Below are 16,630 nucleotides of genomic sequence, written 5' to 3'. Positions count from 1 at the left end.
AGTTTCCATCCCAGTCTTACTTAACTCCTGTTCTTAATACATGCTTAAGTTATTTGTTGCAAGTTTAATATCTCAAATAACATTAAAAGATTTCTTGGAAACAAGACTCATTTATTTAAAATGTGCACATTCCACTCAGAACTGTTCCGAAGGTATTTTAAGCAATATTATCTTAAAACTACTTAATCTAACATTAATATTAATTTACTTAATGGTAAAAAGATTACTTTATGCAAGAATTTTTATAGCAAATATGAAATGTGCAAAAGTTATTAATAATGTAATTTTTTACAGAATGTGAAAAATATGATACAGAAGAGATTACATAATTTCTTTGATGTGAGTATTAAATGGAATATTAATTGATTACTGAAACAGCTTAAGTATCTAGCTAGGTTATGTAATTGTTGAACTAGAACAAATTGTTATACAGTTCAATTAAATACAAAGAGTGATTGTTATGGATAATTTAATGCATGAAACTAATAAGCTATGGATACTAAAATGTTATAGGAGACATATCATCCTATGTCGTACTACTATATTTAAGTATAACCTTATATTTTCATGTCAAACTGTCTGATATCTTTATTTTATGACAATAAATTAGCCTGAAGCAATTTTAGTGAAAGTAATATTGTGTGTTTGTTATGACTGGGTAATATTTTCTGTATGAATTAAGAGAAGAGTTCAACAGCACTTTGCGTTTTCAGAAAACTCCTCCTGCAGTTTTGTGTAGTAGTTTTTAATACTGTGCTATAATAGCTGTTTCCCTAGGTAATCTGAAATAACTTTAACGTTAGCCAAATAAAAACATTGCAAGAGAAAAATATTTTGTGCACATACAGAGTAAATAAATGTGTACACATTTAAAGTATATGCACGTCTATATATGTTTACATGCACATATATATACATATAATGATCTACAAAGTTTTCATTTAATTGGTGATTTTACTATTATTTTCTTTTGTTCTTTTCGTTACTTTCTTCCCATTATTTCATATTTCAGGTATGACTGCATTTACATAAAGATAATAAATAATATGTAGGCTGCGCATGGTGGCTCACGCCTGTAATCCCAGCACTTTGGGAGGCCAAGGCAGGTGGATCACCTAAGGTCAGGAGTTCAAGACCAGCCTGGCCATTATGGTGAAATCCCACCTCTACTACAAATACAAAAATTAGTTGGTAATGGTGGTGCATGCCGGTAGTCCTAGCTGCTGTGGAGCCTAAGGCAAGAGAATTGTTTGAACCCCCGGAAGGCGGAGGTTGCGGTGAGTTGAGATCACGCCGCTGTACTCCAGCCTAGGTGACAGAGGAGAGACTCCATCTCAAAAAAAACAAAACAAAAAAAATCTACAGATAACTTTCCATATTAAAGACCTTTTCACAGGCAAATTGAGGGCACATCGAATCTGATTCTTTCCACTACTTCCCGCCTATTGATCTTTCCAATTAATGATGGAAACAGTCAAATAAACTTGCCCTGAGGGGGAAGTACCATAGTTTCCATATGTATAGTGCTTTATAATTTACAAATGCTCTTGCATGTCTCATCTAAATCTGACATAATTACGTAGAGCAAGAACAATTTTTACTCTTGTTCCCAAGACTAGTCGGCTAGGAACTGTCAGAACCCAGACTCTTCTCTGGGTCTCCTTATTTCAAACCCACTCCATGATAGAATCTGTCCTCATTTTGTCCTATTCTGCCTTCCCTACAAGAGAAGCAGAGCCCTGAATTTCCCACACGCCATGTGGGCAATGAGAAGGAAAGAACAGCAGTGTCTGCCATTCTAGTCGTTTTTCCTTATCGTGCTGCCACAGATTCAGAGCAGTGCCCACCCGCAGTTTGCTGTCGGCATAAAAGAACAAACCAGTGTGATCTGGAGCAGCTCTAGCACAATCTGCTTATTAGAACGGACCCCCAGAATCAAGGAAGAGGTTAAGGACTTGACCACCTGGTACCATGAAGCTTTTAGCCATTATCTAAATTCTGAAAAAATGAACTACTTTTCAAACTATTTAAACTAGAGTGACTGAGTGGTCTCTTTAGGATAGGAAGATGTGGAAAACTAAAGTAGGATCTGGTTTACAGAAACTTTTTTCCAATGTCCCTGGAAAATTAGCTATTTTCATAGAGAGACTTTGATTTAGAAGTGAAAGAATATGGAATAAATGTTACAGCAGAATAATGGAATGGTGAGATCTCTGAAATACTTTTAGTTGTGACAGTATTGCCCTGGATTTATGTGATTCATTTAATGTCATTGACTAAATAAAATGTGCTAAGCCTATGCTAAGTGCTAGAGATAGACAGGTAAGTTAGGACGGTCTCTGCCCTCAAAATGCTCATAGTTCAATATAGGAAAGAGGTAGTGAAGCAACAACAGTAGAAAGAGATGTGGGCTGGGATAAGCACAAGATGCCTTAAAGCACGGACATAGGCACAGAGAAGGCACCTTAATCATCCATGAGGTCAGGGAAGGATTACCTTCTGGTGGTAAGGTTTTCCTTGGCTGGGAGACTTCGAGTTTCCGCATGTTATTCAATCATAATTAGTAATCTTACCTCCTGACACTGTCAGAAGTGTTCCAAGCTGGAGGATAAATTCTATGATCATCTAATTAGTAGTAAATAAGGGGAGAAATAGAAGGAAGTGGGAGCTGGAGAAGTATTTTAGGCAGATGAGATGATGGGTAAGCATAGAGATGGGGATTATCTGGCCATACGAAAATCACTAAGCAAGGATAAAATGTAGAGTGACAAGAGAAAGTAGAGAGGTAGATGCAGACAGGAGTGATGTCGGAAATATTTAAAACTTAATTCTTCAGGACTCAGTTTTCTTATTGGTAAAACAATGTGCAAACTGACTGTCTGTGGGGTTGTTGTGAGGACTAAATGAGTTAATGCATGTGTGTACCTGGCATATAAGTAGGCACAAAATGAGCATTTGTTGAATGAATGAATGATATCACATTTTTATCTAGGAGTATATTGATGATCATTTAATTTTAATGTATCAACAAGACCATACTAGGTGGTTTATGCCTGTTAGCATCATGTGGTGATACTTTGTTCTCCAAATTTTTCAGCAAAAGGGCATCATATGGTGACATTCCAGAAAGTAAGACAAGGGGCACCAATCATCTCTCACAATGCAGAATAAATAAGGCTTTGAGTAGAAGCAGGCATGCTGTTTCCAGCAAGTCTTCCAGTTTTGGCTTTGACAGGTTTCTGGCAACATATGATAAAATGGACATTGTCAAAGGGGAGGATGAAGTATTTGAAAAATGCTATAAAAAATCAAACAGGAGTGAAGAATGATCTCGGTGTAGAGGAGATAGAAGTGCTGTAAGCAAAGACACTTTGGAACTGAAAATCTGAAATACATTGAATGCATATGCCTTGTGAAGGGGACATCTTATGTGTGAAGCCTTAAACTAAAGCAATGAAAATTATTCTATAATCTTCATAAAAATTTAGATAAATCAGCAGAGAAAGTTACATGAGATCATGAGGTTTTATAAAGGCAACTAGGCAATAATGAATATAACTATGTAGTACTTGAAGATGTAAAAAATAAAACATTGTACTCTGGATATAATGATGGATTGAAAGACTTCTCAGATTCCTTAAAATGCAAAAGATATGTTAACAGAGCTTTGCTTCAGTTCACAATGGACAAATCCATACTCATACTCAATGTCCTGAAGGATTTGCCATTTAATCCAGTTATTTAAAATGACATGTTTTCATTTAGAAAACAGAAACTCTGCAATCTGAAAAAATAAATGTCAAATATCTCTTAAAAAATGGAGTAGTTCTAGACTGACCCTCATGTGTTTCGAATTGGTCAGGTTTGCCTGAACATATCAAAATACCATTCCACACCTGTCTTACCCCAGGAGAGTTTAATCACCAAAAGTCTATTTCTGTCACATAATTGTTATACTTAGTCACAACGTAATTTGTCTGAGTAATAATAATAGGGAAGTGAGAATCTCCATCTTAATAACCCTGTACCTTCTTATTTGTATTTTATTTTTATTTGATACTACCACTTTTAATCTCAAAATTATTCAAGAATTGTTTGTCCTTGGTTTTTAAAAAAAGTTTTACCATTTCAACCCACTCAATGGTCACCTAAATACAACTTCTCTGTTGTTCTTTTTAATACATCTGTCATTCTATTCCCATAACCTTTCCAATGCCTTGACTTACTAGTCTTATTTTTTGTTTTGTTTTGTTTTGTTTTGAGGTTCCCAGAACTGAGCATACTCCTCCAAACCAGATATGTGTAGAAAAATATTCTTGCTTTTTTCTCTATGCATCTATCAGATACTGAAAAATATTCACTGCGCTTAAAAAGAAATAGCAGCAATAAAAGGTCCAACCCCACAAAAGTAATTACTTTCATACTTTTCATTCCACATCTATGTTGAACTTAGGTACTGTAGTAAATGAGGTGAGAGCTGATATGATGTGGAAATAAGTGAGTTTCGGCAGCAAGTTTGAATGCACCTCTCAAATTGTTTCCTTCGTAGATGGATTCGGAAAAAAATTTGTCTAAAACATGAAAAGTCAGAGGAATGTTCTGAACCAATCATTTGAAACTGTGCTGAATTTCATCTATACGGTATAGTTTTACAGCCTTAATCATTATAGAATTTCAGAAATTACTTGGGAATTCATTTAAAAAAGAAGGCTCCTACAAAGAAGCCAAAGTGTTTGATCCTCATTTTCTGATATCAGACACCCTGTGGAGGCCTTTTTGTAAAATCCATATTTTCATTTTATTAAATTTATTTTCATTAAATTCACCAGAATGGTTTTCTAGTTAAGCTTTCATCCACACATTCTTTTCTTAAACAATACATAATGCAAATGGATTGCTTGGTACTGAAAGTTTAGGGTTAATGAAGTTTTCTAGAAACTTGCATTTTTTTTCTTTCAAATGGAGTAATGCTTTCATGATATAGGCAATTCTTGTTTCTTCTATTTATCACCGTTTCATAAGTTTGTTTCTGTCTTTGCATAGGGAGTTAAAATAGAATCAATGACTCTTTAATATAATGAAAGCAGAACAAAGATGGGGTGAGATTAGTACAGCATTGCAGTTAAGAGTGTTGTCACTTACTAACTGGTACCATTGGGCACTATTTTAGTCCAAGTTCCCAGAAAGCAGAGCCTGCAGTGAAAGCTTGAATGTTAATGCTGGGAATGTAAGCCCAGAGAAACCAGAGTGAGGGGAAAGTAAGCAAGGCAGGGAGGCATGGAGAAGAAAACATAAGATGTATATTTCCAAGTGGCCATAGCTTTGCAACAACTCATCGCTGGTTGCTGGGCATGAGGGACATAGAGGTGCTACAGAGGACATCATGAGCCAGTCCTTCCATGGGACAATAGGAAATTTCCCTGCACTCTCAGAGTATGTTACCCAAAACCTCCTCAGCTCCAGCCAGGTGCAAAGCTTTTCTATATAAATTGCTGCTGTGCTTGGGGACACCTTGGTTTGTAGCTGTGGTGGCAATGGAAGTGGTGCCTCTGGAGGCTACATGGGAACAGTGTCAGCTGTTCCTGGAAGCAAACGTCAGAGGCCTGAGGGTCAGGCAGGCTGAGCAGATCTGGGGAGCATGTAACTGGATCCATCACAGACAAGTTACTGGACTTCCTTGTGTTTTGTCATCTATAAAATAAGAGTAATAATATTACAGGATTATTACAAAAATTAAATGGCTTCATATATTTAGTGAAATTAGAGAGGGCCTCCAAAGGAAGAAGTTCAAACTGGTTTGAACCACTGTGGCATTATTATCTTACTTGTAGAGCTTACTAGGTGACTACTTAATACTAATTAAAAGAATAACTTGGCCGGGTGCGGTGGCTCACGCCTGTAATCCCGGCACTTTGGGAGGCTGAGGAGGGCGGATCACGAGGTCAGGAGATCGACACCATTCTGGCTAACACGGTGAAACCCCGTCTCTACTAAAAATACAAAAAATTAGCCAGGTGTGGTGGCGGGCGCCTGTAGTCCCAGCTACTCGGGAGGCTGAGGCAGGAGAATGGCGTGAACCCGGGAGGTGGAGCTTGCAGTGAGCCAAGATCATGCCACTGCACTCCAGCCTGGGTGACAGAGCAAGACTCCATCTAAAAAAAAAAAAAGAATAACTTGAATCATAAGTTTGGTGTATTTGGTTAAAAACAAAAAACCAAAAACACAACAATGAAAAACATTGCATTGTAGCCTTACCCTTAACAGCAGAGGGAAACTGTCGTGTTTCTCTCTTGAGATTCATGCCATTGAGCCACAGGTTTAGGATAAATACATAGTATTATTATTATTATTGAAAATTTCAGTTTTCACAGTTAACAAAAAGAATATCTAATATTCCTCCAAATAAGTATATCACTGGGACAAAAATGAAAATACAAACTCAGCCCCAAAGTGGAGTCCAGCTTCTAAGTTGTGGGTCTAGCACTATCTTTTGCCCACCCATGGCCAAGTCTTCCAAGCAGCCGCACTGTACCCAGGCCATTCTTCCTCTCCATACCATTCAGATCTGTAGCTGAGTGTTTACCACTCAAGTTCAAGTGACAGGAGCCCAACCAAGAGGGACTGCTCTTCTCTAGTTCAGCTCTGTGTGCTCCTGAGTTGGAATGCACATCCATAAAAAGCACTAGCAGAGTAACTCGGCTTTCTTTTCTTTGGGTGTTGATAGCCTCGACTCAGTCTGGTCTCTTTCCTTTCAGTGTGATCCACTTCTGCAGCTGTGCTGTGCTCAGAACCAGTTTCATTCAGCTGGGCTCAGCATGGAGGCAGACTGACTTAAGACTTGTATCATCAACAGGTTCAGCCTTGACACTAGCAGATAAATAGACACCTCTTCCTTCTCCAGTGCCTCCTGACATCTTCCCTTGAGACTGGTGAGGATGTGCAGTAAGTGTGGGGGTTAGCTTTGCTCAGTTTTCACTGGATCTGTGTGACTGTGCATGGGAACAGCATTACAACTATGCATATTATCACCCTACATTTGATGCTTAACTTTCAAAATGCTTTGCTTCTAGGAAACAGCAAACTCTTCATTGCCCAAACTTATTTCTTCTGTTACAAAAAAAAAAAAAAAAAAAAAAAAAAAAGATGACTCGTAATCTTATACTGGGCCAAGGAATACAAAAATGGAAATTTTATTTTGGGGATATTAGCCTCTCTAAAAATGATTTATTATAATGCATCGTCTAAGAAATGTCAAATTGACGCCCTGTTATAAACATTTCCATTTTTAGCCCTTCTTTTCAAACATCAAAGTATCAAATATTCTTTCAGAAAACACCCAGAAATGTAAGCTTTTTCCCTTTATAGGCAATACAATGTGGTACTGTTTCATGAATTCCGTGAGGCTGTTTTTCCCCCTCAGCAGCAGTTTTCTGATTTTCTTTTAATGGTTTCCCTAAAATGTTCCCATTTTCTGTACCAGTGCCAATGACTGATTTATACTTCACATTCTATTTTTGACTTTTCTTGTCTTTGTGGTTTTGGTAGCCTAATATCGCCCATTTTTGCTTGTCGTTCACTATGTTCAGATATTGCTAGATTTCTCCTTTCAATTTTTAAATAGAAGAAATAACAACCACCTAGTTTGAAAGCTCTTTGGGATTATGGGTTTGGTTAATATCCTCTAAAAACAATTTCAAAAAACTGAAGTAGAAGATTATAAATGACTTTTTATATGATTGCATCCCCTGGTGCTTTGAAATAAAAACACAATAAAGAGTCTAAAAGCGCTTGGTCGGGAAGGCTGATCCTAGGTTGATGCCATTTACATTTAGATTTAAATAAATCAGCCTATTTATTCTTTCAAACTTTGCTTCAGGTTTTAAATTGAGAATACATGGAAATTAAAAACCCTAGTATGCTTAGATATATTTTGAAAAGTTATGATGCCTAAATTCAGTTGACTTCTAAGAATAGTAACTGTGATGAGCATACGGAGTAAGGAAATGCAGTTAGTTATATTTAATAAATACAATTTTATTGCAATAGTTACTAATAATGTTCATCTAATCTGTAATCCAGGTAGAGTGAAGTGGGGTCATTAGAATGTGTTAATGTGAATGCTGTGCCTTCAGGTCTGTAGGGTGCACACACACACACACACACACACACACCAGCTACAAATAGCCATTGAGTCTATTCCCACTTCTTATGGAGATGAAGTATAAAGCTGTAGTCAGAGTCTGGCCTAGGGGAGCCCAGAGCCTGCAGACAGCCCAGCCCTCACTAAGGAGAGGTGAGGAGTCTACAAAACACTGCAACAAGTAAAAGGGAAGGAAGGCATTCTGGACAAAGAGGTGTGATTATGTGTGTGGGATGAACTGGAAAACAGGAAGTGGGTGTGATAGGAACTGAGAGCAGAGTCTCATAGCAAAATCAACATGGCTCTTCTCCTCTAGAAAGCAAGTGATAGCATGAAATAAATACATTTGTATACTGTAGGCTCCCCAGAAATACACTTTTGGAGGAGTTCTGAATATCCTGATAGTAATTTTTAAAAGCCACCTGTATTAGGGTGCTCCAGAGAAACAAAACCAACTGGATGTATGGATAGATGATCTATGTATCTGTCTATCTCTATCTATCTAATCTATCTATCTATCTATCTATCTATCTATCTATCTATCTATCTTCTATCTATCTATCTATCTTCTATCTATCAAAAGAGATTCAGTATAAGGAATTGGCTGACATGATTATGGATGCTGAGATGTCCCAAGACCTGCAGTTAGCAGGCTGGAGAGCCAGGAGAACCGATGGTGTAGTTCCAGACCGAAAGCTGGCAAGTTTGAGGTCCAACAAGAGCCAATGTTATTTCACAAGTCATGCCCCAAAACAGTGAAAGACTGATGTCTCAGCTCAACAGTGAGGCAGGAGGAATTCATTTACTCTAGTCAGTCCTTACTGTTGTAGTCAAGCCTTCAACTGATTGGCTGAGACCCACCCACCTTGGGGAGAGCAATCTGCTTTACCCAGTCTGTCAATTCACGTGTTATTCCCACTCAGAAACACCCGCATGGACACACCCAGAAGAATGGTTGACCAAATATCTGGGCAGCCCATGGCCTAGTCAAGTTGACCTGTAGAATTAACCATCATTCCCTCTCTTGGTTTTCTGCCAGGCCAAATACTAGGTTGACAGCTCCTCACAACACTTAAAAATTCTCACAATACCACAAATTCTGGATAATATACCTGCAGCCTCAACCTCCCAGGCTCAAGCAGTCCTCCCACCTTAGCCTCCCAAGTAGCTGGGACCACAGACATGTGCCACCACATTGGGCTAAGTGTCATTGAGATAATGTCATCACTCTGCTTTGATAATTTTTTGATGTTATTTTCAGAATTGATAGCTAACTTATCATTATGATTCAGAATATATTGATGTGTTCTGGTGGTGAAGTGCATGGGTGGGTAAAAAGCCAGGGGGCCTGGGTTTGCATCCCAGCCCTACCGCTCACAAGCTATGTAGCTTGAAACATCTAGCTTATCTGTGCCTTTGTATCTTCTTTCGTAAAATGTAGGTAATAATAATACCTAACTCTTGGTTTTGTGATGCTTAAATCAGTTAATACATGTAAAGATACAGGTGGCAGGAACATAAAATGTACTTAAAAATATACGTATAATGCCTATAGCCACATATCTTTTATGTTAAAATGCTGTTTTAGTCTTGGCTCAATATTACCTAAGTATTGGTACTTCTTGAGGAAAGAGTCTTCATCAAGAGCAGTAACACTGAATGTACTCAATTAGTGTACATGTTGGATAGACTCAACCCAAAACTTCAAAGCCTTTAGCTGGCTTGAGAACAACACCAGATTTAGAAAATGAGTTAGAGAAGATGAAATAGAAAGTAACACATTTATAGAATATGCACAGGCAGTGGAGTATTTGGTTCACTCCACTTCTTCAGTTTAGTTTGTTACAGTCAGAGAAACTGTCCATATTTTAAATGGTTCCTTGGCACCTCAACATGAAAAACATTTGCAAACAAACCAGTGTACTCTAACAGTGGGTGGAAATGAAGAAATGCACAGTGAGGCTCTTTGTTAGGTCTTGAGTTGTTAGGAGTAACAGGCAGATTGGTTGGGGCTGGCCTATCTTTGGGTTGAAAAGAGTTCACCTGTTCAGCTGGGCACGGTGGCTCATGCCTGCAATCCCAGCACTTTGGGAGGCTGAGGCAGGCTTTGGGAGGCTGAGGTCAAGAGTTCAAGACCCTGCCTCTACTAAAAATACAAAAATTAGCTGGGTGTGGTGGTGGGCACCTGTAGTCCCAGCTACTCTGGAGGCTGAGGCAGGAGAATCACTTGAACCTGGGAGGCGAAGATTGCAGTGAGCTGCGATCGCGCCATTGCACTCAGCCTGGGTGACAGAGCGAAACTCCATCTCAAAAAAAAAAAAAAAAAAAAGAGTAAAGCAACCTGGGGTAAGTCACTTGAACTCCGGGTTCATGAACCAGCTGACAGAGCAACCAAAACACCCAACTCTTCTTTTTCCAGTTGTATTATTTTTTATTTGCTCTAACAACCACATCTTTCAATAAGTAATTTCATTCTGTTTAGATAAGTTGTTCACATAATGTGAAATATATTTATAGGGTGATGTGTGAAGAAATCTTTTGATTCTCTGAGCTTAGTCTCATGAGTGCTTCCATGTCTTTAGGGAGGTCTTTATTTACAGCTTATGTTGATGTGAATTTTCAGGGCACCCACTCTGGCAATTACAGTTTAGAGGCTGTGAGCGACCCTCATGTTGGTATAACCTTCTTCTGCTGGCAGTTCATAGGTGGTGGAATGAGATGTCTATAGTACAATATTTTTTATGTTCTAATATAACACCATTTTTTCATAGTATATAAAGTATGTCCATAATACCATGGTTTGCACCACTATCAATAACACTATTCTGTTTCAAAAATAATAATTCAGACTTTCAATTCCCCATGTCTGAAATTAGTCCACCAATGAAAGTATATTCAGACCCAGCTCTGTGAAGTTATTGTGTTCATCCATTTGATTATTACCTTGGAAAAATTCTTCCTCTAACTGAAAGAGAAATGCTTTGCTCATCTATCAAGTGACTAAAAATAGCTGAGGATTAAGTCTGAATAGAATGATGACTACTTTCAAAACCCCAGATAATGAAAAGTATTTTGTTGTTGTTATTGTTGTTGCTTGAACTATTTGAGAGTTCTCCAATTGTGCTGCCCCTGCGAATTTCTTTCTTCCATCCTTTTCCTAACTTGAAAATTTGCGTATGAATTTCTATGCATTTTTAATACATGAATTTGATATCTGAAATATTTCAAAAAGGAGTATTTCATTGTGCCTGTGTATTTTTATTGTTATTTATTGTTATTATCATTCTTAGCCATGGTTAAGTGGCACATGCTCTTTTCAAATATTATTATAAAGTTAAATTTTTCTTAATCAGAAGGCTATTATGATGATGCCAGTTTTAGTCTATTATGAAAACTCTGCACTTTTTCTTTTTTGAGAGCTAAACTCAGAATGCACCGAGCTGTGCCTTCGTGTATTTTTCGTTATTCTTTTCTTTTAGAAATCATGCCATTCATTTAATACTTCATTACAACTGAACTGCAATATGTATACATGGCGTGCAAAATGAGCCATTTTGTTTTAAAACAGATTGCAGATGAAAGGAAACCATTCATTTCTTGCTTGCTTGCTGTAATTACTAGAGCACTAATTACTCCAAATCACTGACATCCAGGGTCAGTAAGGATGACAACAGAAACATCAAAGAAAAGATGTGGCTCGCTTGCTGTGACAGATTTTCCATAGTCCCAGCCGCAGTATTTTTTATGGCTACTGTTTTCCAGTTTGATGGTTAAAAAACAAAACAAAACAAATAAAAACCAAACATACCCGCAGTCAAGATTGCTGAATGTTTACTATTATTTCATTCGCAGTTTGACGGTGAGAACATGTATATGAGCATGACAGAGCCGAGCCAGGACTATGTGCCAGCCAGCCAGGTGGGTTAATTAATCTTCTCTGCCTTGTTTCAAATTGTAATTAAACAAATTCAAAGAGCTGCATTGCAAATGAGTAGCACTATCAGTAACTGCCGCAATCAGGAATAATCATAATTTATAAACAAAGCATTTAAGCCTTGTTTCCAGTTAATGAGATAGAGCTGATAAAACGCCAGAGTTGGCATTTGTTGAAAGATACTACCTTGTTTCCTCTCCAGAACGGCAAGCAGCTGTTTTGCCAGCATGATCTTTCCTAAACAGTTGTTTTACCTTTAGGAAATAAAGTCTTTACAGGTGCAGGTTATTTGTGCTTCTGACTGTAGACGATTTAATCATTATAAGCTACACGTGTCACAAATAGCTTTAATTATCAATGGTTGGGGCCATTTTCAACAAAATGTAACGTTCGTAACCCAAATCCCATGGCCGGTGGGGCTAGAAGGCTGCTTTCATGGTCTCCTGGGGAGGTAAGGAGTGGGGACTGGGGAGGAGCTTTCAGGCCAAAAAACATGATATGATTGAAACCTTTCAAGGGCACCTTTGTATACATTTCACTGGGAATAGTTGACAAGGTATTTAATCATGAGAAATGACAACAAAAGTCCAATGAGAATGTAAATGGTTACATTTATAAAAGTAAATGTTTGACTATTTATTTTTAGATACTTAAGACCAGGTCCTTTAATTCAGCAGAACATTTAAAGCCAAATTATAACTGCCCTTGGATACCAGTATAACGTAAAATATGAGAACATTGTAAGCAAAAATAAATAAATGAATAAGTGAAAGCAAGGAACAGTTCACAGGAGCATTTTGTTGACACAAACATGTTTTTTCTAGAATGGTAAAAACCATGGTAGATTGGAATTTCATATGTTAGTAATTCTAAAATAAACCCTTAGTAATGTTCAATGCCTACATATCCACACATTTAGATTTAATAACTGGGAGGGGTTGGGGAATGGGGTTGGGAGGGAGCATAAAACTTTTTCTTCATTAAGGTTGTCAGTGAATTAAATCTAATGTATATGTTAAGGATGCACTCTGTGACCAAAATGTCTCGTACTTAACTCAAAACAGAGGCAGGCCTGCATCTCCCTGAACTTTGCATTTAGAAGTCATTAGGATTACTGCCTTCGCTGGCAGATATTCTGGAAACTACACTGTATTTATTGTTCAGCTGAAAAGGTCATCATGAAGTTCAAAGAGCCTGACTACATTGCCTTCCATTCAACTGAGCTGATCACTCTAAGAATACCTTTGGAAGGCTGAGCTTTGCATTTAGAATTCTTCCTGAACTGAATTCATTTGGCTAAGTAGCCTCCAAAATCCATAGGTAGTTCTGAATAGGACTGTTTGATTAAAAAATGAAAAATGTTACTATTAATTTTCTTCTAACCATCAATCCCAAAACTGTACTGACAAGTTTAGTATTACTATTAGATGAAAGCAACCTGGTATCATCTCTTTGGTGCCTTTAGGGTTTTGAAGTGTAAGGGCTAATTGAATTTGTTTGAAACAGTAGAAACACAAACTCAATAAATGATGGCTGTTATAAAGCAGCTGCTCCCTCTTAGAGAATCATTATGTCCGTCTTAAAGAGTTTTGGATAAAGGATTGGAAATTCAGAACATATACATCATAATGACTTGGCTCCTTAGATTTTAAAATTCAAGTACAATGCATAATATTAAGCCCTTACTGAAATCAAACAACTAACATTGTTTTTCTTCATGTGTCAGTCAGGAGTTACTAAGAATGTGTTGAATACCAGTGATAATTTGTAAAGAAGAGTCCTAAATACTTTTGTGCTTTTTAAAGATAGGGCAGGCTTGTGAGCCAGAAATAAACACTTAAAAAAATAATGTAGCATATATGAAAATGTTTTTAGAATGTGCTGTTTTAAAATTTAGACTAGTGTAAGATAATACATACTCTGGAGAAAAATAAACTTCACAAATTACATAAGTTGAATGGCCTTAGCTAAATTTTACACTTAACATTCCTTTTGTTTACTGTAATATGGTATGTTCAAGAATTCATTACCTGGTATTCTTTTAGGGAATTTTAATCAATTTACCCCTTTAGGCAATCATAAATAAGATTTTAGTCATCCTGCAGGGAAAAAAAAATAGTTTTTTCCTTTTCCTACATAACATCAAACATCTGCATAGTTTAGTAATCCAAGACAACTTGCCTCATAGCATCACTCAACAATTATAATTCCTGTTCAATTTTCAAATCAGTACATGCTTTGGGACTTATAGACTAAGTTGCTAAGTAGCAACATATGGCGCACTACTGCTCCTGTGATGTTGCTGCAAGCAAATAGCATAATTCTAAACTTGAAATGATTTTTATAGATAAGCCAATGCTGGAACTGCTCCAGAAATGGAAGTACACTGTAAAAATTAATGATATTCTTTTAGACAGTCCCAAAGGGCTCTTTGGCACTATCTACTGCATGCATTCTCTACCTCTTAAGCTAGAGTATACAAATCCTTAAAATTTTTTGCATATAGTTTTATAACTAATAGGCAACTTTTAAATTGAATATACCACCTTATAATAAGCCTGACAAGTATATAATAAAAACTCATAAGATTTCCATTTTACTCTGGCACCATTCTTGGAATATTGACTGTTTTCTCCTATAATAGCTATAAGTGTGCTGGTCACTCAGTGCTTTAATTTAAACATCATTTAACTTTTTTCTTACTCTGGTTAGAATTGGAACCAGCAATTCGAGATTTCTTTGTGTGTTTCCAAACCCTGGCTAAAGGCGCCTTGTTGCTTAATACCTCCTGAACTTTGTCCCATTAAGAGTTTGTGGAAGAAAGTGAGTGGGCTAATGAAAGGAAGCCAGATGAGCAGCCGGTCAGAAACCCACTTCTTTGCCATTCTGAACTTGTCATGTTTGATTGAGGTGACAATATCTAGACCAGAAAGATACAAAGTAGTGATATGTAGGATGAACAAGTCTAGAGATGTAACTTGCAACATGAGGACTATGGTTAATAATACAGTATTTAGGGCTGGGCATGGTGGCTCACGCCTGTAATCCCAGCACTTTGGGAGGCTGAGGCCGCGAATCACTTGAGGTCAGGTTTGAGACCAACCTGGCCAACATGGTGAAACCCTGTCTCTACTAGAAATACAAAAATTAGCCAGGCATGGTGGTATGTGCCTGTAATCCCAGCCACTCCAGAGTCTCCACTCCGGAGGCTGAGGCAGGAGAATCACTTGAACCCACGAGGTGGAGGTTGCAGTGAGCTGAGATCGCACCACTGCACTTTAGCCTGGGCAACAGAGCAAGATTATATCTCAAAATAATGATAATAATATAGTATTTGGGATGTTTGCTAAGTGAGTACATTTTATCTGTTCTTGCCACACACACACACAAAATAGGTAACTGCAAGATGATGGATATGTTAATTTGCTTCACTATATTAACTGTTTTATTATCTATATGTATATCGTAACATGTTGTACACCTTAAATCTATACAATAAAATGTATCTTATAAAATATCTGGACAAATATGCCAGCAGGCAGAACAAAACAGAGGGGCATTGGGCTTCCCACCTCAGCCCTGACTTTTCTCCGGAATTTTCTCAGCCCACTCAGATACGCATGCTATGGGGTTCTCTGATCTCCTGACAAAACTTCAGCCCCTTTCTCCAGCTCCTAGAATAATTGTAGTACCTTTCATAGTCCTTTATATGAGGCTGTCGTCAAGATATAAAGTTCATCTAAATGAAATACGTCAAAAGAAATCTAGTTCTCTTCATCAGAACTTTCTACAGCACTAGGTTATTTTATTTGATTTTTCAGTTTTGAATATGTGCCATGGCTTTCCCCCATTCTTTCCTCTTCTGTGTCAGTTTCAAGAATGTCCTTTTCTGCCGGGCGTGGTTTCTCATGCCTGTAATCCCAGCACTTTGGGAGGCCAAAGCGGGCGGATCACCTGAGGTCAGGAGTTCGAGACCGGCCTGGCCAACATAGCAAAGCCCCGTCTCTACTAAAAATACAAAAATTAGCCGGGCATGGTGGAGCGCACCTGTAATCCCAGCTACTCAGGAGGCTGAGGCAGGAGAATTGCTTGAACCCAGGAGGTGGAGGTTGCAGTGAGCCAAGATCATGCCACTGCACTCCAGCCAAGGTGACAGAAGGAGACTCTGTCTCAAAAAAAAAAAAAAAAAAAAAAAACAGTGTCCTTTCCCACGGCTGCCTGTTTGTTCATTCTGTGTTTTCCACCAGTGCCCTAGACTCAGGGACTCAGCTCTTCACATGCCTGCCTCAGTTGAAGTATTGTATGAAAAGATAAAGAAGGACTGATCTTTTTAATACAAGAAATAATCCTTTAATATTAAGGAAGAATGAGAAGATTTTCCTGGCATCAGGTTATGGAAAAGCTCAGGTTACTTGATTGAACTAGATTTTTAATAAATCACTTCCTCTTGGACCTTGGCCTTTGCTCTGCTAAACCATATCCTTCTGTTTGGTTCCCCCGCCTTGCTTCCTTCATTCCCTCCCTCCTTCCCTACCACCTTCCTGCTTTTATTCCTT

The 16,630-nt window shown here is 37.8% G+C and overlaps 1 protein-coding gene across 3 annotated transcripts in view; it reads left to right on the top strand.

Moving 5' to 3' along the window:
• TOX (thymocyte selection associated high mobility group box) overlaps positions 1–16,630 on the top strand; it is a 319,032-nt gene that overhangs the window by 146,776 nt on the left and 155,626 nt on the right. The window contains exons 1-2 of one of the 3 annotated variants that reach the window (XM_063726658.1): positions 300–339; positions 11,993–12,058. The exons of 1 other annotated variant lie outside the window; for it this stretch is intronic. In XM_063726658.1, coding sequence (XP_063582728.1) covers positions 307–339; positions 11,993–12,058 — 99 coding nt within the window. In that variant the 5' untranslated portion in view covers positions 300–306. Of the gene's footprint in view, positions 1–299; positions 340–11,992; positions 12,059–16,630 lie in introns of those variants that run through there. One more of the 3 variants, XM_002819113.6, reaches the window with a different exon arrangement.

Source organism: Pongo abelii, chromosome 7, assembly GCF_028885655.2.
Source record: "Pongo abelii isolate AG06213 chromosome 7, NHGRI_mPonAbe1-v2.0_pri, whole genome shotgun sequence".
NCBI lineage: Eukaryota > Metazoa > Chordata > Mammalia > Primates > Hominidae > Pongo > Pongo abelii.
This window is presented reverse-complemented; position numbering and strand designations above follow the sequence as displayed.